Genomic DNA, 23,490 nt, shown 5'->3' on the forward strand with positions numbered 1-23,490 from the left:
TTTTCTCCATATAACGCAAATGCGGATTAGTTCTATCAAAAAGTTCACCATAAAGGCAAATTTCTCCCAATACTTGCCCCAGGTCAGGATAGCCTTGTTTGGTAACTGAGCCCATCTCCAAGAAGTCGTGGGTTCGATCCCCGTGTAGTAAAGGGCGACTGATGCACGTTAAATTTGTCAAGTCCATGCTCCCATAACAAGTCATACCTTTGGGGATACTGATCCAGGAGTTTTCTTGTCTTTTGGATTGGTTCAAAATTACGAGGCTACGGAGTTGAATATTAGTTGTCGTAAACCCAATATTGGGACGGCTGTTCACTTGACCCAGGAGTTCCTTTGTCTTCTGGATTGGGTTCAAAATTACAAGGCTACTGAGTTGAACATTGGTAGTTGAAAATTCAAAATTGGGTCAGCTGCTCAAGGACGATTACAAAGTAAAATAAAATGAAATGCATAAATGTAATAGTAATAAAAAAAAATTGATACGTTATACAAAGTTAAACAATATCATGTTTTTTTCTTCTTTTCTTTTTAAAAAAAAAATTCTATTCGTCGTCAAATAGATTATTATATTTTCAGGTAACAATGAGTGTTTTTGAACGGCTAAAAGCTGGCTGTCTTAAGAGAAAGGAGTTATTTGAAGATTCTGAATTTCCAGCAGTACAGACATCTGTTTTTTATCATCAAACGGCACCTTTCCAGTTTGTCTGGAAAAGACCAAAGGTACGTTGACATTTCTTTTAAATCAGAAAAAAACAAGTGACAGAAAATATTTACAAAATGTGTTTTTTAACATTTACTACAGAACAAATCTTTTCTTGTTGACTTTTGAAGATATAGACAATATTTTTTTTTGTTGTTACTATTCAATCTTATGAAATGAATTTTTACTGACTTTTTAAGAAGGAGAAAACATAAAGCATGTATGAATGAAAATCTCAGTCTGGAGATGCATTTCTCAATGTATAAGAAATACAACTTCTAAATCTATAGATTTTGTAAGTGCCACGTGAACTAAATTCGACTTTTGACTTTCAAAAACTTTGCGAAAGTTTTTTTAAAAAAATGAAACTTTGTCGCAAATTTTTTTAAGTCATACGTAATACATGAACATATTATTTTTTATTTTATTACATTTTCGATTGTGGACACAACATAGATGCTTCGATAAATGTAAAATTAGTTCTCACCTGTGAGGCTTCAAGTTTGTAGAAAATTACGTGAACCTACAGGCTTTTGGCTGTCACTTAAAGTTTGATCTAAACTGAAATCTAGACATACCATTAATTATTAAAAGAAATTGAAGTTATTTTCAAAAATATTTGTTTCCTCGTGCGTATTTATAAAAAAAGAAAATTTTAAAGCATTGTGTATTAAAGCAATCATTTTCACAGGAAATTTGTTCCGATCCACTTTTTGTTGATGATGCCCCAGACAAATTACCTCTGATATCAGGAAAACTAGGTATGTATTCTTTATTTTTATATAGTTAATTCTCTTGATATCATGGTGTATCAGTATGATCCAACTGAAGATGCTTCTTTCCTGCTAACCTTCAAAGAGAGAAGACGGTGGGGATAAATCTAAATATGCTTTAACTGTCTCAATCTGAAGTTCACAACTAAATTGAATGTTGAATAACTACTTTTCTTGACAGAAATTTTCCAAGCATATAAGATTTAATCAACAACTGGAAAAAGCATTCAAAGATTCTCCATAAAATTTTTATGACAATATTTTATCAATAAATTCTGTAATCAGTGTTATTTTAAAGGGAGTAAAGTATTATTCATTTGTCTGACTTTTAGATTTCTGATAAATATATGTTTTTTTACGTGATTTCCGTCAAAATAATTTTTTAGAGTGCACTTAAATAGTTTTCATCAGTTTAAAATAATAATAAGATTGGAGTTAAAAAAAATGTAAGAACCAACAAATGTACAAAATTAAATTTTATTTTGGGAAGAAAAAAAAAATCTTTAAATGATCCCAAAATTATTAAGCAAAATTTTATCGAATCAAAAGTTCTTTGAAGAACAAAAACTATCAAGAAAACGAAAATCAAAAGTTTCATGAAATATCCAAATTGCTGCGGGTAAAGTAGCATGTAAATTTTTTCTAACATGCATTTATTTGCATTGCATTTTCTAAATGTATTCCTCTTCTTAATGAGTAAAATAATGTGTTACAATAAAGTTTGGACCAATATAAAGATGTTCAATATGGAATGACATTAGTGCCTGACCTTATTTTAACTCCACGAATTAAAACTATTGGTTCCAATTGATTGACTGTAACTTGACGATTTCGGTAAGTCATCTTCCTCTTAATATTTACTTAATAAATTTTTGCATCATGGTTTATTCCAATCACGTTTTGCTATGACACATTTCGAGGACTTTTTTACCGTATGTAGTGACTTTAAAATAAACCACACTCCACTCTAAACCACATGTCCGGTTACGGTAACAAACAAATTTGGAANTGGACCAATATAAAGATGTTCAATATGGAATGACATTAGTGCCTGACCTTATTTTAACTCCACTAATTAAAACTATAGGTTCCAATTGATTGACTGTAACTTGACGATTTCGGTAAGTCATCTTCCTCTTAATATTTACTTAATAAATTTTTGTATCATGGTTTATTCCAATCACGTTTTGCTATGACACATTTTGAAGGCTTTTTTACCGTATGTAGTGATTTTAAAATAAACCACACTCCACTCTAAACCACATGTCCGGTTCCGGTAACAAACAAATTTGGAACACTGGCAAGATGATAAATATGAAATAAGATTTCCTTATTATGGAAAATATATTAAGGGCAATGGCTTTGAAGATTACTTTTATTTTAATTGTGAATTAAAATTCTAATACTATTACTAACCTTGCCCTATTATTTTACATCAGTAATTATATTAAATATGTTTTAAAATTGAAATACTTTTAATATTTTTAAAAATTTTATGTAGGCAACATATATTGAGCTGTTTGCATTTATTTTAATCCCTAGAATACGTGGACTATTTTTTATCGCAATAAAATGAGATCTCCTTTGTTTTTTTTAATATATTTATATATTTTAAATTATGCAAATTTTGCTTGTTGAAAACAAGTAAAACACACACACACATATATATACAAGTATATATAGTATTCATGAGAACCTGTCGTGTAATTCGTTATGCTCCATAGGTTCAACCTCTATCTTCACTAGTGATAACAAATATCCTTTGGCCTTAAGAAAAGCTGCAAATACATCATAAATTTTTTTCTGTTATAACGCCCAACTCACCTACCGATATCTTATTCCATTTTGCTTGAGTACCTTTAGCTCTGTGTGTTTCAGAATCTTGCTAAAAAGTTTATTTTTGATTTTCAAATACTTTTTTTGTGATCAAGAGAAAAAAAAAATCACTTCTTTCAAAATAAGTTTGTGATTATTAATATGAACTTTTTAACTTCGCCTAGTTTATTTTTTGTCTTTTTTTTATTAACGTTAAACATACAAAATGTTGAAAAAAGTTTTATAAAAACACACTAGATGAGCTATTTAGTAACTTTTTTTTTTGTAAAGGATTGCTCAGTAAAAAATGAATTATCCAAATAACTATCATGATATACCTGTTTTGACTGTTAATTATTGTTTTAAGAATAAAATAATTTTACTGTTTTTCTACATTACAAATTGAATTATATTTTATATGGTTTATATATATAATACTTAATTTAAAATATAATTTGTAGGTGATCCTTGGTTCTTATCTTGTGTGGGATGCTTAGGAAGTACTCGGGGTCTTTTCTATAGAGTTGTGCCAGCAGATCAAAATTTCTCAACTGCCTCAGAGTATATAGGTATATTTCGTTTTCGCATTTGGTGGTGCGGCGAATGGAAAGAAGTTGTTGTAGATGACAGATTACCGACTGTTGCCAACAAATTGATCTTTGTGCATAGTCCGGCAAGAAACACGTTCTGGCCTTGCCTTCTTGAAAAAGCATATGCCAAGTAAGTCGCCAGTGTGACACCATACATGAAATGTTTGAATTTTATTAAATGAAAAAAATGAAGCAATGTTGCAACAGCTATTGCATAATGCTAAATTAGCACAATTAACTTTTCGTAGCATAATATGAATGCTGAATTTAAATTGAATGATTAGGGGCAATATAGTGATAAATTATAGCCACACTCGGCAATATAGCTACAATTTTTCCTAAGGTGATATTATTCATCTACATATAACTATCTTATCAACATAGAAAACATGTACAATTTTAAAATGTGGCTCATCATTATATTGCCTCAAGTTTTTCCACATTTCTTAAATTCTATGGATTCAAATTTACCTTTTAAATTTAATCATATGGTCCCACTCAAATAACACCGCCCATCAGAGGGCTTGCTTTGCTTTAATAAGTGAGAAGGGTCTCATGACAACGACTGGTCAAAGTGATTTTCACCCTCGTCAGTTTTTATTTATGTTACAGTTTGATAAGCTTACATAGATTACCTTTAACGATTGGCTTGATATAAAAAAATTCGTATCGAGTGCTATTAAACTCTACATTCTACTAAGCAACACTAATTAATCCAAAAACATTATAAACGCCAGGTAAAAAAAAAGTCAATTTGGGAACTTTAATGGAATTAGGTCACATTTTAGTGAATGTGAAAAAAAATCAACAGCTGGAATAGGTTAGATTATTGCCGAGTTTGAGCCGACATAGTGCAAGAATCCTTATTAGTTACAATGGTCTATCCTAATAATTGTCTTGAGCCATCAAGCGTTCATATTTCCCTGGAGTACTTATGTATTTTTCTGACTGAAAATCATTTTATATTTAAAGATTCGTTTATACCTTTGGGCAGCCTATCCTCCTATAACCTGTGTCTCAAAATGTAATTTAAGATAATAATCCACTAAGCTTTCCAATTGTCAAAACTTTACACAGTTTCAGAGAAGACTACAGAGAATTCCATCCTTATATTACACAAACTACATTATGTAGGGTCAAAAGTGAATTTTATGAAAATTTATCTATTGTTTTCAGATTTTTCCCACTTTAAATATAGCAACAAGTTTTACGTTTTCTTTTTTGTTAGATTACATGGGTCTTATGAAGCTCTGAAATATGGAACTTCACTTGATTGCTTGGCTGATCTGACAGGGGGGATTACTGAAAGTCTACCTGTTTCCTATGAATCTTCAACATGTGCCAAAATGATAAACAGATTACTCAAAATGACAAATATTGTTACTGCAGTGATACAGAGACAGATACAAGTAATTATTTACATACAGTGTGATCTGTAATGACTACCCTTAATGTATGTTTTTTTAAATGCTGCGTAAAATTAAAAATAGATGTTACGATTTCCAATTAATATTTCAGTATAAAAAAATTAGAAATGCTACAAAACTTTAAAAAAAATCAGAATCAATGATGATCGGAGCAAAAGAAGGTCTTGAAATCACACATTGATTAGTTGATTTGAGATGTGGGACTGTTGATGTTGTTTTTAATTTCCAACCAAACCTGGCGGAGTCAGAGCAGATCTAAGAATCCATGGATATTTTTCTTCCACAGGAGATCCAGACAGTTCAAGATCTATTCAGCTTAAGCCTGGTGTTGTTGACATTTTGAGCAAAGAGGGTGGGTTTGATCATCATCACGTGTGAGAGGCTGGTACATGATTTTCCGTCATTTGAAAGGCTTAAAGATATGGGACTAGGATACGTTAGCAATTTGTTAGAAAGAGCTTTGCAATTCCATATCCAAGTGAATCGGTTCTTTATGATTTTTTAATCCTTATTTTGCTCTAATTATTCTCGTTAAAAATTCCTAACAGTATAATAATGTTTTTGTTTTTCTCTTTCAAATATTACTCTGTAAGCACTAACATACATGACTATTTCTTTTCTACTTCTGTTTTTACAAAGGTGCTGCATATATCTTTGGTCGTAACGGAGGCATACGATAATAATAAAAAAATATTCTGCATATTTAAAAGTTCAAGGCAAATCAAAAGTTAAATGTATACTTAATTTCTGCAAATATTTTTTTTCAAAAGCTAACATTTAGAGTGAAAAACTTATGTGTTAAAAGCAAATAGAAAATGTTAATGAAACGGATGCGAGTTTTATCTATAATGCTAGACTTAATATATGATAGTAGTAAAAAAAGAACTTTTTTACAGAATGTGATGATATATTTACATTTAAATCAGGCAGGTACTTTTATCTGCCATTTACTCTATTTTATTATTTTTTTTTTAAATAAACCATTCGAAAATATAAATAGAAACATTTAAAATCCAAATATGAATTTTTACGTGAGTAACACATTTCGGTTGAATATATGATTTTTTTCTTCTTTTAAGCGAATGTTAAATACCCCGCTTTTTGTAAAAGATCTTTATAAAGAGGAAAATTTAAAAAGTATGATTTGCAAATTTTAAATTAATTTCGCCACCACTTTAAAAGGCTTTCAGTGAATTAACGTTTGTTAAAATTGGCGTTTTATATAAACTTTCGAATTACTTATACGTTATTTTGGTGGGGAAAATAAATTTAATTTTCATAAACTGAACCAAAAGAATAAAATAAAACATAAATGATTCTGCCCATGTTTTCTGTTTTGATTTACATGAAAAAGATCCACGATTTATCTCAATGAAAAAAACACTGATCAAGATTAATTTCCAATCTAGGGCAGACATAATATTGAAAAACTTGCTAATGGAATTTTAGTTGGCATTAATTACAGAGTAATGGAAATACAAAAGGTAAGTGAATTATATATTTTCTATAAGCTTATCATTAAAACTGCTAATTCTTTGCACGGAATCAATATATTATAATATTTTAAAGGTTCAAACAAAAGATTTTGAAGATGTTATATTGATCTGGTTAAAGTGTCCCATGTATACAGACAGTCACTATAATGGATAGTAAATAGACTAATTTATCTTCCATCTTTGTTATGATTTATTCTGTAAATATTAAGCGATATTTTTAATGCTTGTATTTTTGTTTTCAGCTACAACAACACTTTTCAAGATCTGATAGAAAATATTCCGAGTAGAAATGATCAATTTTGGTAAGTATATATGAAATTCTAGAAATTTTTCATACTAAAATATTATGAAGTTATCAGTTTTGATTGTCCCCAGAAACGGAATAGTACTTTCTCTTACTACAGTTTAAATCTGCAAAAATTTTTCCAATATATTTTTCAATATTTAATGGAAAGGTACGCGTGTCGGAAAACTATACTTTTAAGAAATGGTGTAACTGCATTGAACGGTATATAGTTATAATTTACTTACTAATTCAGATCATTTGCCTGGGCTAATAATTTAGTTATATATCTCGCTGAATGAATGTGTAGCCTAAACTAATAATATTTGTTTTGTGAAACAGCATGCCTTTAGAGGAGTTTATGACGATCTTCACTGCTCTGGAAGTGGTCCATTTGGATGCTGACACGAGTAAAGCAGAATCCACTCTTAAGCACAGAGATCCATGGCACATTAAGTTGTGGCACGGTCACTGGCAGAAAGGTGTTAATGCTGGAGGATGTAGAAACCATTCTGGTACAGTCGATATTCTTTTTTATATCATACAATTATTTAAATATTTTTGCAGACTCTAATTAATGCAAATTTGAACTTGTCTTTTTCCCTTGATTAAAGACTTCGTGGTAAAGAAATATCAGATATGCAATAAAATTTTTTAAAAATATTTTTGCAAAAATACAGGCTTTGCAATGAATTTGAAGTCAGTGTCGAAGGTGAATAATACGTAAGAAAAAGTTTCATTCTAGCCTTATAATGCAATTACCGATATTCGTTTTTACATCATACAGTTCTTTAAATATTTTTACAGACTTTAATTAATGCAGATTTAGATTGTAATGACTTTAAAGTCAGCGTCAAAGGTGGATAATACGTAAGGAAAAGTTCCATTCTAGAGTCATAATGCAATTTAAAAAGCTTCTTTTTTAATAATTTATAGTGGAGCCCGTCTACCCTTTTTTTCCTTCTTACTCAATTCTATGATATGATAAATTAATTCCATTATATGCAAAAGAAAATTCGATATAGATAGTTAATCGAAAAACATTTACGTTATACCTCATAAGAAATAACACTTTCCTGTATATCTACTCTTCTGTTAGTTTAAAAGGATTCAGAATCCATATTAATCATATAAGTAAGTACTGCATTTAACGTAAAAATAAATTTTGAAACAAGGAAAATCTAGATTATGCAAGAAACAGATGTTAAAATATTTAAAACAAATCATAGTTTATTTTAAATGCTAAGAAAAATGTACTTTTATCTTCATTAACACTCGGTATCTACCTAAAACAAATATCCAAGAATTTTACAGAATTAAAATAATAAAAATAACCAAACGATTACAGGTTTCAAAAATTTAAAATCAAACAACCAAAAAATTTAAAATCAAACAACATAAAAATAACCAAACGATAAGCTCATCATTTAACTATAATTAAGCTTAAAGAGGTACGCTGTATATGTTAAGGGCAAAGAGTGTTGCTATTTTCCTGCACTGTTTTCTATTATTTTTTATTCATTTTTAAAAGTGCGTCAGAACTCTTTGTAAGTTTAAGGATCAGGTCTGCAGTCTCGTTAAAATAACTGTCAACTAAGTTGTCTATATAATTCAAACTAGTTACATTATAAGTTAAAATGAAAATATAAAATCTTAATTTTCTTTTCGGCGCCAATTATAAAAGGAACGCTTTTTTTTAGATACATTCCACGTAAACCCACAGATGCAGATAATCGTTGGTGAAGCTCAAGACCTAGTCATATGTTTATCACAGCATATTGTCATGGAACCAAGGGTTATTGGTTTCAGCGTTTACCAGGTAAAAGAAAAACTCAAACACAAAAATACATCTTATTTTATTATAATTATTAAGTTTTTTGAGTTTCAGGTTCATTTACTTGCACACATTATTTTCAGATGTCCAAGCCCACATCAGATGTGTTAGGAAAATCTTTCTTCAAAGTGAATAGATCTGTACTGAACTCTCCTTACAGCAATAGTCGCCAAGTAAAATAATTTAAATAATAATGATTTTTCAATTTGAATAAATAATTGCAATTAAGCCTAAAACTACATCAGGAAAAAGTTTTGTGATTTAGTTATTTTATCTATAACAATAAAAATGAAGGATTTGTGTGTGCATCTTGTAACTCCAGAAACGTATCCGCTATCGTCCTAAAATTTGGAATCACGATTTCGGTACTGATTTATCGATTCATTCCCCCTCCTTTTTTTTCAAACTCCGTGCGTTCAGCAAAAAGATTAGGTTAGGGAATAGGTATTTAATTTACGATGCTGCTGAAAATAATAATTTGACTCAAAACCTACTTTGAAATATTAAAATACGAAATTTATAAGATACAAAATGGAAAGAGAATTACACGAAAACTAAATCGGAATATTTGTTTTAATTAAATAATTTCATTTAAGCCAATTACTATTTTAAATTACGCCATTTCTTACTTGAGGCTATTGGTTTTAAAACCACTCTCCTATAACATAATAATGAGCATACATTATTTCATTTTCTTTTTTTTTTTGCAGAAGGAAAGGATCTTAAGATTGTGGTATAAGTATTCTAGACAAGCATAGTGGTTTTATTTATTTTAGGATGACTTTCACCCATTTATTTTTATGTAAATTATATTATTTTTTAATCAAGTTGATATTGCTAACAGAGATGAAATAGATCTATTTTTCTCCGCACCCATATTTAATTTAACGGTTGAGCTACATTCCGAAAATGTTTACTTTATTAAAATTGCTAAGAATATTTATAAATAGGCATAATACTAAAAAAGAACAAATTTAGAAAAAGAGGAAAACAAAACAGATGTAGCAGATTTAGGAACAAAATGCCTTGATTACAATATTTTAAATTTTTTAACGAACTATAAATATGCATGTAAAAATATATTTGAAAATATTTGGCTTATTTTAGTTGTCTGTGCGATGCCATTTAGAACAAGGGTGTTATGTTCTTTTGCCAACAACATTCGAACCATGCCAAGAAGCTAATTATACTTTAAGAGTGTTATCAGCTAAACCAATTCGAATGAAACTACTGGACTTTCAGCCAAGTTCAATGAAACCAGCCATAATTCAAGCTCCTACCACAAACGAGAAAGTTAGTTCATATGAAGCAGTGTTTCTACGCTTAGCTGATGAACACAAGACCATTTCAGCATTTGAGCTTCTGGAATTGCTAGAGACATGCCTACCAAATGGTAAAACATCGCAGCTAATATTCAGTTTATCATTTAGATAACATAAAAATTAATTTAAAATACTTTTTAGTGTTAGAAAATTCACGACGCATATTTCTGTAACCTGTTAAGAATTCTTTGTTCTTCAATATATAAAAAATTCCTGGTTTTTAATATCTTTTTTTTTGTTGCTCTAAACAGCAGTTAATTAATGTTTTATTTCCAAAAATAAAATGAAAAATAACATTTCCATAAAAAATACGCTTTTCAAATAGATTAAAAAGTAGAAAATATCTTCATAATAAACTTCAATCAACACCGAAGAGTACCTTCATGCTTTTCAAGTCACGAGCCTTATGCTTTTTAAAAATTATATTTTTTAGAACTGCGTGTATTTGTTTATGTCCAGAAGTGGTCAAAATTTCAATTAGCGAAAAATTTGCGTTACTCAGGCTGGAATCAGGCACAATGCTACAGTTGAAATTTGAGCACCCAAGCTAATCGGAAACTTTCGAAATTTCGATTAATTATAGAAATAATTTTGATTATAGTGCTGGGGGAACGATTGAAACTCGAATTTTCATCATGCACAGAGGTCCAGTTCATTTAAAATAGTTAGAAATTAAGATAGATTCTTTTTACTGATAAATTCTGCTTGTTATGGTTAGGGAACTCCTGCGTTAGTCACCCAGATATACTGTTTCAGAGGAGATTTTTTAAATCGGATTTTAGATTGACAATAAATTCGGCATGTTGGGGTTAGGAAACAAACTGAAACGCGAATTGCGATCAAAATGAGATTTGAGAACCTAAGTCGGAATTTCGATTGAGGATAAAATGTCGATAAATTCTGGTTAGTAGCGGTCAGGAACTATTGCAGCTTGCATTATTCTTTAGTACTTACCTCCAATAAAGATTTAAATGCACAAGTTAGTGAGAAATCAGTCAAAATTTCGATTGCAAGATGTACCCTCTAAGACATGAAAGCGAAAAGTTGTAATAATCATAATTTTTGTCAAATTAATTTTTAGAGATTAGACATAGCAGCTTAAAAAATTAACAGCTCTCTAAATTAAGGGAAGCAGGCTAAATTCTACTAATAAAATTTTAGACATTAAGTTTTAGGAAGCAAATAAAATACGTTATTGCGAATAATATTCAAAAAATTTGAAATGAAGGTGGATTAAAACCAAAGGTGATTGTAACACAAAGAGAAAAACCCTGAAAATGTTATGTGCATAAACTTGATATCATGATACCAATTTATAAACTATACATGCTTAATATAAATTTCAAAACTAAGATTTATTATTAAATTACCTGCCAATGAAAAATATCACAACTTTACAGCAACTAATTTAAGAAGAAACCTAGTTCTTAAAAGAATCACGTTATTGGATTTTAAAATCACATGGATATGATTCACGATATTGGATTTTAAGAACGCAAAAATACAAACTGCTATGTTGGATTTTTAAATCGCATAAATATGAATCGCGATGCATGATTTTTAGATCGTGAATACGAATAGCATGAAGATGAATAGCGACCATTGATTTTAAACTCGAGTGAATACTGATTTTAAAAACACCTAAATACAAATCCTGATATTTGATTTGTAAATACGAATCACCATTTACGATTTATAAATTGCTTAATACTATTCAAAATGTGTAACTTATGTGCAAGTTTAAAAACTTTTTTCTTAATTTTTTCCGGATGATTTTAGGAGTTATAAAAATGCTACTTTTTATTTCAGATTACGTAAAAAGTTGTGCCACCCTAGAAGTTTGCAGACAGATAATTCTAGCACTTGATGTATCCTTTTTCTAATACTAACACAAATATTTATGTACAAATTTCCGAATTCGTTACTGTCCATTGTAATTTGTAAGCAATATTCCATGCTTGAAGGAGATAAAGTTTCTTTGGTATATAAGTAATTTAGTGCAGAATTTTTAGAAAATAACGATATTTTGACTACCTTCAAAGAATTTTTTTTCTTTTTTGTAAGACAGACAAGATTTTTCAAGTGAAATATTGGATTCAATTAAAAATCTTTTTCGTTGCACAATTTTGTCATTATTTGTTTATTAATTTTCAAATAATTAATAATCTCTTGAAAGCTATTAGGCCAATAACCATATCTAGAAATAAAATTTTCTGTTTAAAACTTTAAGTTTTTTTTTTCTTGTATTAAATAAATTAAGACCCTTTTTTCTACAGCATTCTACAATTTAGGGCAATTAAAAACTAACATTTAAACTCATATAAAGAATATAATTTACATAAATAAATCAATACTTTGGCAAAGAATATTTGTTGATGAAGAATTATTTGATTGTAGATGTCCAGCTAAACATAATTCACTATTTATTAGGTTATGAAGAATATGGAATACGAAGAAAGCAAAAAAAAAAACTTAATACAATTATTATTTTTTTAAAGAAAACATGTAATAGTTTTTTCTTCTACCTTTAAATATACATTTCTAAATAGAATCCGCAGAAGACAGTTGTTTCAAAATATAAATAATAGATTTGAATTTCATAATTTCAAAAATAATTACGCTAAAGGAAACAGTTCCAAGGAGCTGGAAGCAACACCATCTGCTAAATTAAATTTTGATGAAGTTATTCAATAGTACCTTCTTTTATAAAATAAACTAGAAACATGTTATCTTTTCAACGAACGTACTAAAGTTTATTTTTTAGCTCCAGTTATTATTCTTTATAAACTATAATCAGATATACTCTGCTCGTAACGCTTTAAATTACGGGTAAAGAAGTCTCTAATCTCGATTCTATGTATAACACTAGATTATGTCACTGGGAGAATGTAGTCGACACCATCACAGAGAGAGATTCTTTATAGAGATTTCCAAGTCAGAGGCTGAACTAGGTTAGTGTTCCTCTATCACTAAATCAATTTGAGTTTGCACTATTCCTATCGGACAATTCGTATTCCTATTGGTTGCTTCTGTAACTGATTGATAATTGATGGATTTCCAGCGGACAGGTTAGCAAAGTGACGTCAGCTTAGGCATCTCTATTTGGCAATTAATCAAAAGAATGAAGTTAAACCAATAAAACAGAAAGGTCAAATTTGAAAAAAATAGTCAAAAAAATAAAATAAATAAAGGACGTTAAAAATGTATGTTTTGAATTTTTTATGTGGGTAAAATGCGTCAGAAGTTACAAAAAGAATATCTATGTATAGAATTTCATTTTTGCTCATCTACATCAACATGAAAAAAAAAGGAACTTGAAAGTTATTTTCTACAAAGAAATGGATTAAATGCAAATTAAATGAAGATAAAAAGTTAAGAAATATGCGGTACTCATAATGAAGAGACAGTTCCCATTCAAGGAACAAAAGCTAAATACAAAATCACAGCCCACACTATCTCAAATGATATATTATTATTTTGATTTTCAAAAATAGACATTTCAATCATTGAATATTATTCATAACTAATTTCTAGAAAAGTGGGAGTGGAAGGTTGAAATACCAAGATTACAAAAATTTGATGTGCAGTCTAAAATTATGGCAGGTCTGTATAGAGAATTTTTATTTCCATTTTGTCAAATTTGTAACTAAGAATGCTCTAGTATACAAAATTAAAAAAATTGAAACTTTTTAAGCATTTAAGACCTTTAACGAGATTGAATGGGCATAAAATGTTTCACCTTATAAAAAGCAGTTATTTGTCCTCAAAGGGATAAATAAACATGTATTAAACTCTTGATCACGATTTTCGAAAACTGCAAAAACTCTTGGCTATAAGAAATTTTGCACCATTGCAAAGGAAGTTTAAATTTTTATTTTTTTCATAACTGTACAAGTATGGTTTGCAATTTTCAATGAATATTCTATAATTGTATAATTGAAGAATAATCGGGGCTGTATGATATGGCTATAAATCTTAGAGCACAAAATATTTTAGAAAAATAATCAGCCAGTACTTAAGTAGTTGAGTGTATACATAATTTGGGTAAAACTGAAAGTTGTTTTAAAAATTGTGGTTTTGCCTTAATAAGAAAACCTGAAGTTTGTGAATCATTCAGGGTGGGTAGCCAAATTATTCAACAAAAAATATGCACCTTTTAAGAACTCAAAAATATTTTTAAGCACTTTAAAAAATATCATAATATAGGCAGGGTTGGAAAGTTTTTGACAATTGACGGTTTTATCTAGTTTTAACCGTCATGTCCAAAAAAATGAGATTGTTCTGGACAATTGTCAAAAATCATGAAGTTTTGAATTATGTAAAACAAATGTCGTTTTCATACGCTACGAACTGACAATACGTCGAATAGATTGGGGTCGAATTAATTGTGAAAACGTTAAATAGAACAATGTGAACTGAGTCTTTTTGCATAATTCGTAGCAAAAATCATGGTGAAGGAAAAATTTCATTTTGAAAAAGGAAAAATTAAGCACTTTTTAAAAACACCTAATGAAAAAAGCACCTTAAAGGGCCTTTAAAAAGTGAAAATAAGCACCTTTAAAAACGCTACGCACCCTGTCATTCCTTAAAGAGAGTTTTAACTGCCATATACCATATACTCTTGAATATACTAAAGGGAAGGGGTCTTAAACATTATTATTCAAACAATTGAGGGGATTGTTTCCTCTCACTTTTTTTGCTGAATCAAATGACACCATAATCAAGTCATAAGTATTAATCAAAAGATTAATGCTAAAGTTATTAGGAATTTAAAAAGTATGAAGCATAACAAATTATAATTTATTATATCTATTTAATATCAGGAATACTTATTTATACTTGTGAGGCATTGTTTTGAATTTATCTTTTAAGTTAACTCGAATAAAACCGAATCAATGTTGATGGGACAAGAAGTTTAAAAGTTTTTGTGTAATATAGTTTTTATGTAAGAGTTTTAAAGTTTTTATTGTTTTTGAATGTTAATAATAAGTACAGTTTTATACTTATAACTGCATATCGAGTCTTACATTACTATATGGACAAAGGAAATAACGAATTCTATGTATTGCTTTAAGTTGAATTGAATGAGATCAAAATTAAATTGATAGGAATAATCGTTTAGAAGATCAGTATCAAAATTTTCACTTAGAACTTTTCTAAGTATAAACAAAATTATTTCTATAATGCGCCATTTGTATGACATAGGAGCTGGTATGTTATATTAAAATTAACTATCTTGGTAAGAATTACAATAATTTTAATTTATATAATTTTTAACTTTAAACTTTAACAAAAAAATTCTCACAATGTTGTAAAAAAGCTTAATTTAAAAAAAAAAATTCTCACAATTTTTGAAATTTGAAATTAGATTTTTTTTATTTCTAAGGAGCATTCATGTAATTATGTAAATGAAAAATAAACAGCACTGCATGGGTTTAAACATTTTTAACAGCTTTGAAATATAATTAAATATAATAAGTCTAAATTGAAAATTAAATATCTTACGTTTATACCTTTTAGACAATATTTCGAAGTCACAGTAGGGGATCTTCAGGTATACTTCGAGCTGAAAAATTACGAGGAGCTTTAATGGATGTTGGTAAGTTTTTTTTTTAAGAATATTTATTTTAGTATTGGAAAAATTTAAACTTCATTTAATGGTATTGCTTATCATCAGATATTTTTTAAATCTGGACATAGTTCGACACTTGTGCTTATGAAAATGGACGTAGTTAGAAATGCTTGTCTAAAAAAATGGACACAGTTCAGACTATGTGTTTAAAAAGATGGACACAGTTCAGACTATGTGTTTAAAAAATGGACACAGTTTGAAAGACCTGTTTCCAAAAATAAACACAATGAAAAAACGCACCTTTTCAGTTTTTAACCCAAACTTAACAAGTAAATGAGAAATTGCAGAATTAATTTTCCTTACTAAGCATAACCATTATGGGGCAAAGTGCCAGACATATGGGCCAGGGTGGCAGGAAAAAAAAATTAAAACAAATAGTAGTTTAGACAGACATATTAATAACTAGGTGACCAATATATTATATAAGCAAACGATTTATTATACCAACAAGAATAATACTACAGAATATTGGGCAGATTTTTTTTTCATATATAGGATTTATAACATACATTATTTACAACTATACAGAACAAATATGTAATTTACAAAACTGTACAAATAAATTATTTAAAACAAATTTCAAAGGAAATGGAAAAAAGAAAAACACCATTTACAAAGAAATCTTTCATTGTTCTTAAGTTTAAACAGGCAATTTTCAATGTTTAAAAGAACAAATTTATAAATTAAATCAAAACACAAACAATTACCAGGGCTGTCAACTACTACGCATTTTGAAAAATATTTTATTTAGTGGGAACGAATTAAATATACAGCTTTAAGAATATTTGGCAATTTTCCCAATATTTAAAAGCCTCGCCATAGGAGAGCGGGTAAGTGGTATTAAGATGATGTTTTGAATAATTTACATGTAGCAGCGAGAAAAATAACATTAAATCACACAAATCAAAGAATCATATATAAAAAAAAACTTAGCTACTACTTGGAACTTACCCAAAAAGCATAGAAAGTTAGCAGCTCTGAATTATATCCAAACTTTATCAAATTTGAATACAATCTGCAAATTAAATTGCTTATATGGCAATTAATAAATAACATATAAAATTAAATTTGTACTGGCTTGGGGCTCATAAAAAAATAAAAGTGTCATTCCTTACAAGAGCACTTTATATCCATACCAGTCAGTGTTGAATTTTTAAAATCTTTTTGTCTCTTCATTAAGCTAATGCAAAATAATTTATATATATGAATTGAATTTTTACACATTTTTGAATATGAAATGCAAATTTTTTTCAATATAAGTTTAAAAATATATTAGGAAATTTAAAATAATTTTTAAATGTTAAAATTAAAAACTTCTAAAGAAAGATATACTAATAATAAATAATTACTGTACTGGGAAATGTTTGGGGCGTGCATTCACTTTTAACAACACACATATATATTTATATAAAAAAAACATCAGTAAAAATACAAATAAAACAACATTACGCAAAAATTGAGTATAGAATTAGAGACAAGTATATAGACAAAAAGACAAATACCTCAATGGGTCCGAGAAAAAAATCAGGACAATATTTCATTCAATAAACAGGATATTTTTTTGGTTCAGTTTATATATACCAATCAGGCTACTTTTAAAAAGGACAAACAACAAGCTAAAAAAAAAATAATAATAATAATTTGCTCTACTTAAATAAAATAAAGGCAAATTACAGCAAAAAAATAGCAAAATACAATCAGGCAGCAATACACTAAAATACATTTTTAATTTCTGAGTAGATGTGTCTTGATCTGGAAGTTTTAACAGCTCCAGAATAATTTTCTAATGGAGAACTAACAACTAATAACAGTTTAAGATATATATATAGCCACTTTTTATTGTAAAGTACTGTAGCATAATAAATAAATAAATAACTGGCATCAATTAGTTAACCTTTCCTTACATCAATATTTCATAAAAATTAGAAATCCAGATTAAAACTTTTTAATCAAATAATTTTAAAAAAGGGTTTCAATAATCTCCAAATGAAAATACAGTAAATATGCCACTTAACATTTATGTGCAAAAGTAACTTAGTGGATAATTCCTCAATTCAATGTTTAAAAATTCCAGACTTACTGTATTGTGACCAATTTATTTTAAAATTGGATGGAAGAGACACGGGAATAATTGCAAAGCTACAAAACTCCACCCTTCAAGATTTGTTACTGCATTTGGCAACATTTATAAATAAGTGTTCGACTCCAGAATTCATCATCTTAAAAATTTGATAGTGGAAAATTTTTAATGATGAATTTTTAATTCACACTAAACAATTTTGAAACAATGAAATGGTTGATTTGTGATCTGGTTGATTTGTGAATCTGGTTGATTTGTGATCTGAATGAATGATGCTTGATTTATGTACACAATTAGTGAAACATTTTCAACTTAGAGCTATCAAATTTTTGCAATTGTTAAAAGCATTATAAATATAAATAAAAGGACATTCAAAATCCTTCGATTTTTCAAATTGATTATTTCAAAATCTCAATCTGCAGAAAATATAATGCTCTGAACACACGCAAAAATCAGGTCAGATAGTTAAAAATCAGGTCAAAATATTTATTAAGGATATCAGGACAACCATAGCCCCTGCTAAATACATTTTCTGTTATAAATATTAGGGCTTTATATTGCATTTATTTAATATTTTTTACAAAATGAATGGGTATTATCTGACTAAATTAGATATAAAATATAAGTTTGTTTAGTCCTGTTGTCTTTAGATTTTGCAGCAGCACATGAAGTAGTATTTGCTTTAGAAAAAATGAGCCAAATTGCATGTGGGAAAAAAACCCCACATCAAACTATTAAAAAATATTAAGAGTAGAAGAAAATATGAGTATTACATGCAAAAAAAAAATGCATGGAAATATATAAAAGTAAATGAAGTAAAACATTAAAAATATTTGTATAAATTAAACTTGCAGTTAAAAGGGTAGAGCAATGCTACATAAAAGTATTGCTATCAAGATAAATGAGATATCTTAATTTATCTGGGTGTTATTATATGTCAAATTTGGTCAACTAAGTCTCATTGTTTTGTATATTGAATTATTTAGTTCAAAAGAAAAAAAAATTTTAATCAATAATATTCAGCTTAGCTACAAACCTTTATTTAATAAAAAAAGGTGATAAAATATTAATTAAGACATATTTCCTTTAAAGTGGTTCTGCTAGACTTTCGAAACTATGGACCCTAACGACCCAGGATTTCCAAATTTCTGCATCTTTTTTTACTATTTAAATTACAATTTTTTTTTTAATTCTACAAGAAACAATATAAGTTTTTACTTCAAATAATGTTTCAAACATTTAAAAAAAAACCTAGAGAAAGGAGAAGAAAAGTAATTTTGAATACAAAAAAAAAATAAAAATAAATAAATAATTAGTGATATTGAGCAGGTAAATTCTCTATATACCTTCATATCCTATTATCAATAAATATTTACATTTATAAGGATTCTAAATAAGATGAGAGTAATGTTTGAAATCAAAGTTTTTATTTAGAACTGATCTTGTGTCATAGAAAAATAGCATGAAAATATAGTAATCTTTTAAATTTTGCTGATTCAGATCTGCTGCACTATTATTATTTTCTTGATGGAGAATAATTACACATCCTAAAGGATGCATAGTAACTTTATTTGTAGTCCCCTGTACGATTTTTGACGTGTTTGATTCACTATTGCAAATAAGTGAGATCACTGCCTTTACTTTTTTTCAGTAAAAAATAATTACAACATCATAGTTTAAAGTTTTATTTTGTAAAAAAATAATTTTTTTTAAATATCGTGGCAGAACTTACTTTTTAGAAAAGTTTTTCATTTGTTAAAAACTAAAAGTTGACACTGAATTAGATGTAAAAGCTAATTTTATATAATAAAAATGACCATTAATTTTAGGTTTCCAAGTAAACATTGATGCTTTATCTTTGCTAGTGCTAAGATACATGAGAAAAGATGGAACATTGAGGTTTGGAGATTTTGTTTTATGCATTTTACATCTCATGGTAGCATTCGGTAAGTATCAAAATAATTTTCTAAATTAAGATGAATGAGAGATGTATTGTGAAATATTTTTCTGAACAAGAACGATATTTTTCTGAATGACTAAATTGCCAATTTTTTCCGGATATTTTAAGAGACTCTAGAAAAATTTGTAATTTTATAAATGTTTTACAATGATAATGTTATCTATTAAGAAGGATTCATATCCTAAGAGAAAAAGAAATTGTAATTTTTTTGATATATTTTTTTTATTATTTGTATGGGTGCAATTTTAATATTTTTAAAATTTTTTATTTACTGAAATCCAACATTTAATTAAAAAAAAGTTTTCACATAGTTTTATACTTCGTGATAAAACTTCAACACATAATAATACTCCATACCAACATGTAATAACCTTTCATGAATTTGAAACAATGAAACTTATGCCATATTATGAGATCATAATATAATAGAAAAGTTTTATTTCTTTTAAAAGTGCAAAAACTGAGAAAATGACACAAAAAAAGATAAGAATGTAATTAAAATAATTTAGTAAATACTTTAAATGGATGAGCTCATTCAAAGACACAGAAATTGAGATCAGATTTTTAATTTGCAGCTTCCAACAAAAAGTAAAACATATTAAAGCAGAAATTCATATAGCAAAGGGAACAGATTGTCCAGAATACTAAATAAATTTATTTTTAGATCCATCAATAGAATTAAAATATTGCCAGAAATTTTTATTACAATCTAGTTCAATACACAATCATCACAACTTAAGTAAAAGCTCACCTCATAAGCAGAAAATTAAATATAAATGTTAAAAAAAAAATGAAAAAGAAATTAACAAATAACAAAATGCTTAACATTTATAAATTACTTTTTAAAACATAAAACAAATATGACATTTTTTTAAATGACTAAACTATGTAACAATTGTTAATATTTACAAAATAATTCTCATCACCATAATATAATACAGAAAAGCACTAAATTCATCATCATAAATATAAAACCATTCTAAATTTAATTTGCAAAAATAATGCTGCGATAGTATGTTTGGTAGACAAAATATCACATTCAATAATACACAATTATATTCAAACTAAGCTGTAATTTTTAAACTTTAGATCAGCTTGAAATAATTTTTAACAAGCATCACATAAGTAGGATGATATTTATGTAAGATGACATATTTTAAATGTAATTATGAAAGATGAAGGAGATTTACATAGAATATAGCATTAGAATGCACTTAAAGTACAAGAAAGTATGAACGTAATTTACATAGGTTAACATTTATCAAGGAAACATCAGATGGAAAAAAAAAAGAAAAAAATTTCAGTATTTTTATCTTTTGGCACTATAAAAATATTTATATAATAATGTCCACATGATAGAAGAAATATTTTTATAATACTCTTATGTTTTCAAAATAAAAATCAGTTTAAAGATAATAGACTTGTTATTGGACAGAAAATAGACAAGTTAATGTGATAGAGATAGTGAATATTAAATTTTGTAACTTTTATTATAATGAATTACAATATTCTTGCAATTTAAGTTTCAAGCACATAAGACTTTCCAAACTAATCAAGCTTAGTTAAATATATAGACACGGTTAGTTAAATATATGGTTAGTTAAATATATGGACACGGTAAATATATAGAAAACAAGTTCTAAATTTAGAAGGAAAAAAAAGAGCTTAGCAAACATACAAAGATTTCTATTCAAAATAAAATTCACATCAGAAATAAGACAAACAATTCTATTAAATTAATTTCCAAACTGCAGGAAGGAAATTGCAGTATATTTAATGTAAACAATAAAAAGATAATTGTTTAACGGTGAATTGCTTAAAACACATCGCACATTAATGAACAAGGAAAGCATAATAATGTTTTTGCAATTGAATTTATGAATAAGTGTCCATTATCACAAATAAAAATTAACATCAATTCATAAAATAGCTAAAATCGACATAATTTAAATCATTTTAATAACTTTTATTCAGAAAAATCATAAATTTCCCAGAGAAAATAACAAAATTATGTTACATATAAAATTATACTTTGAGAATTTACTATTCTTTATAAGTTTTTAATTATTATTAAAATGACAGGTAATATAAAAGAAATTTTTTTCTGCAAAAATAAGAAGTTATAATCTTATTATCCTAAATCAGGTTTTATCAATTATATTAAAAATTGTGTGTTTTATAATGCATACAAAGCAACAATTTAATCTATTTACAGGAATTATGAGTGTAACAAAAAATGGACGCAATAACTTTTGAAATATTCATCATCTTACATTTTCAAAAAATACATTTTGGTAAATAACTAGCTGTAACAAAGGCACATATTTATATATTTTTAACAGAGAAGAAACTACAATTATAACAATCAGATAAATCTTTGTGATTTCTTTTTTTTATTTTATTAAAAAACATGTGCACAACATTAAAGAGTTTATAATACACTATATACTTGAATGCAGTTACAATTCTGATATTTTTTCTAAAATTTAATTAAATGACTAATCTTAAAATCATATTTTCACTAATTAGAGAAAATTAAAATATTGCTTACTCTTTTTCCTTAGGCACTTTTGAAAAGAAAGATCTTCTTCAGAATGGATTTGTCAAAACAACATTGTCTGAAGTAAGGATTTTTTTTTCTCGTTAAATAAAAAGAACTATTTAAATTAATTACATATATAACAAGAAAGTTAAGAGCTAGAAAAAAATTAAAAAACTAAAATATAAAATGATCACTAACTAAAGAAGTTTTAACATATATTTTTTAACGGTGATTTTCAGAATGATTTTGTCAAAACAAGATTGTCTGTAGTATGAATTGATTTATTTTTAGTTAAATAAAAAGAAGTCAGTTAAATAATTGATGTGAGCACAAGAAAGCTAAGTTCTAATAAAAATTGACAAAACTCAACTATCATAAAATTACCTCTGAGTAAAGATGGATTTAATATTTACGTATAAATAAAAATTTTCAAAATGAATTTGTTAAAATAAGAGCATCTTATGTAATGATTGATAAATATTTTTTATTTATAAAAAATTTAAATATATTGAAATCGGTACATTATAAGCAATATTTAAATTTTAATAGATAGTTCTAATTTAAAAGTAATGGTTCAAATTGATTTGTCAACTTACTAACTACTAAACCTGTCCATATTTAACTATTCTCAAACAATTGCAAATGCTGTTAAGGAAATATATACCAGTAAATACATTTTAACAAATATAAACCAACCTCAGTCCACTGCCTCTGAGACAATTACTTTGAACAGCCAATGATTTTTTATAAATTACAATAAAATTATGAACTATAAAGTAATATGTTCAATTTGAGCATTATATACATGTAACTTTATCCTCTTTTTCATGAATGAAATAAAATTTATGGTACTTGAAAAATAAAATATCACTGCTAATTTTTTTTTTTTTAACAGTGGTTACAAGCATCCCTGCAATGCTGATATATGGCGATACAAGCAAGCCAACTTCATCCACTAAACATCACTATTTATATTTCATGTATCATCAAAAAGAAAAGTACAATAAAAATCTTATGTTAATAAAAAGCAAAC

The 23,490-nt window shown here is 27.4% G+C and overlaps 1 protein-coding gene and 1 long non-coding RNA gene across 2 annotated transcripts in view; one reads left to right on the forward strand and one right to left on the reverse strand.

Annotated features, from left to right (window-relative positions):
• Window positions 1–19,205, reverse strand: part of LOC139425141 (uncharacterized) — a 31,920-nt gene extending 12,715 nt beyond the window's left edge. Inside the window, exons 1-2 of the long non-coding RNA XR_011636374.1 lie at window positions 17,378–19,205; window positions 15,757–15,809 (exon numbers count right to left, since the gene is read on the reverse strand). This is a non-coding gene — a long non-coding RNA (uncharacterized lncRNA). The remainder of the gene's footprint in view (window positions 1–15,756; window positions 15,810–17,377) is intronic.
• Window positions 548–23,489, forward strand: LOC107439944 (calpain-C). Its single transcript, XM_043042848.2, has 17 exons — window positions 548–723; window positions 1,395–1,464; window positions 3,753–4,011; window positions 5,110–5,290; window positions 6,718–6,792; window positions 6,878–6,957; window positions 7,047–7,106; window positions 7,430–7,602; window positions 8,788–8,906; window positions 9,005–9,094; window positions 10,029–10,314; window positions 12,053–12,111; window positions 13,778–13,846; window positions 15,764–15,842; window positions 19,785–19,901; window positions 22,480–22,538; window positions 23,353–23,489. Exons 1-17 carry the CDS (start codon window positions 586–588, stop codon window positions 23,377–23,379), a joined length of 1,941 nt encoding a protein of 646 aa, XP_042898782.1. The 5' UTR covers window positions 548–585; the 3' UTR covers window positions 23,380–23,489.
• The last annotated feature ends 1 nt before the right edge of the window (window position 23,490 follows it).

Source organism: Parasteatoda tepidariorum, chromosome 3, assembly GCF_043381705.1.
Source record: "Parasteatoda tepidariorum isolate YZ-2023 chromosome 3, CAS_Ptep_4.0, whole genome shotgun sequence".
Taxonomy (NCBI): Eukaryota; Metazoa; Arthropoda; class Arachnida; order Araneae; family Theridiidae; genus Parasteatoda; species Parasteatoda tepidariorum.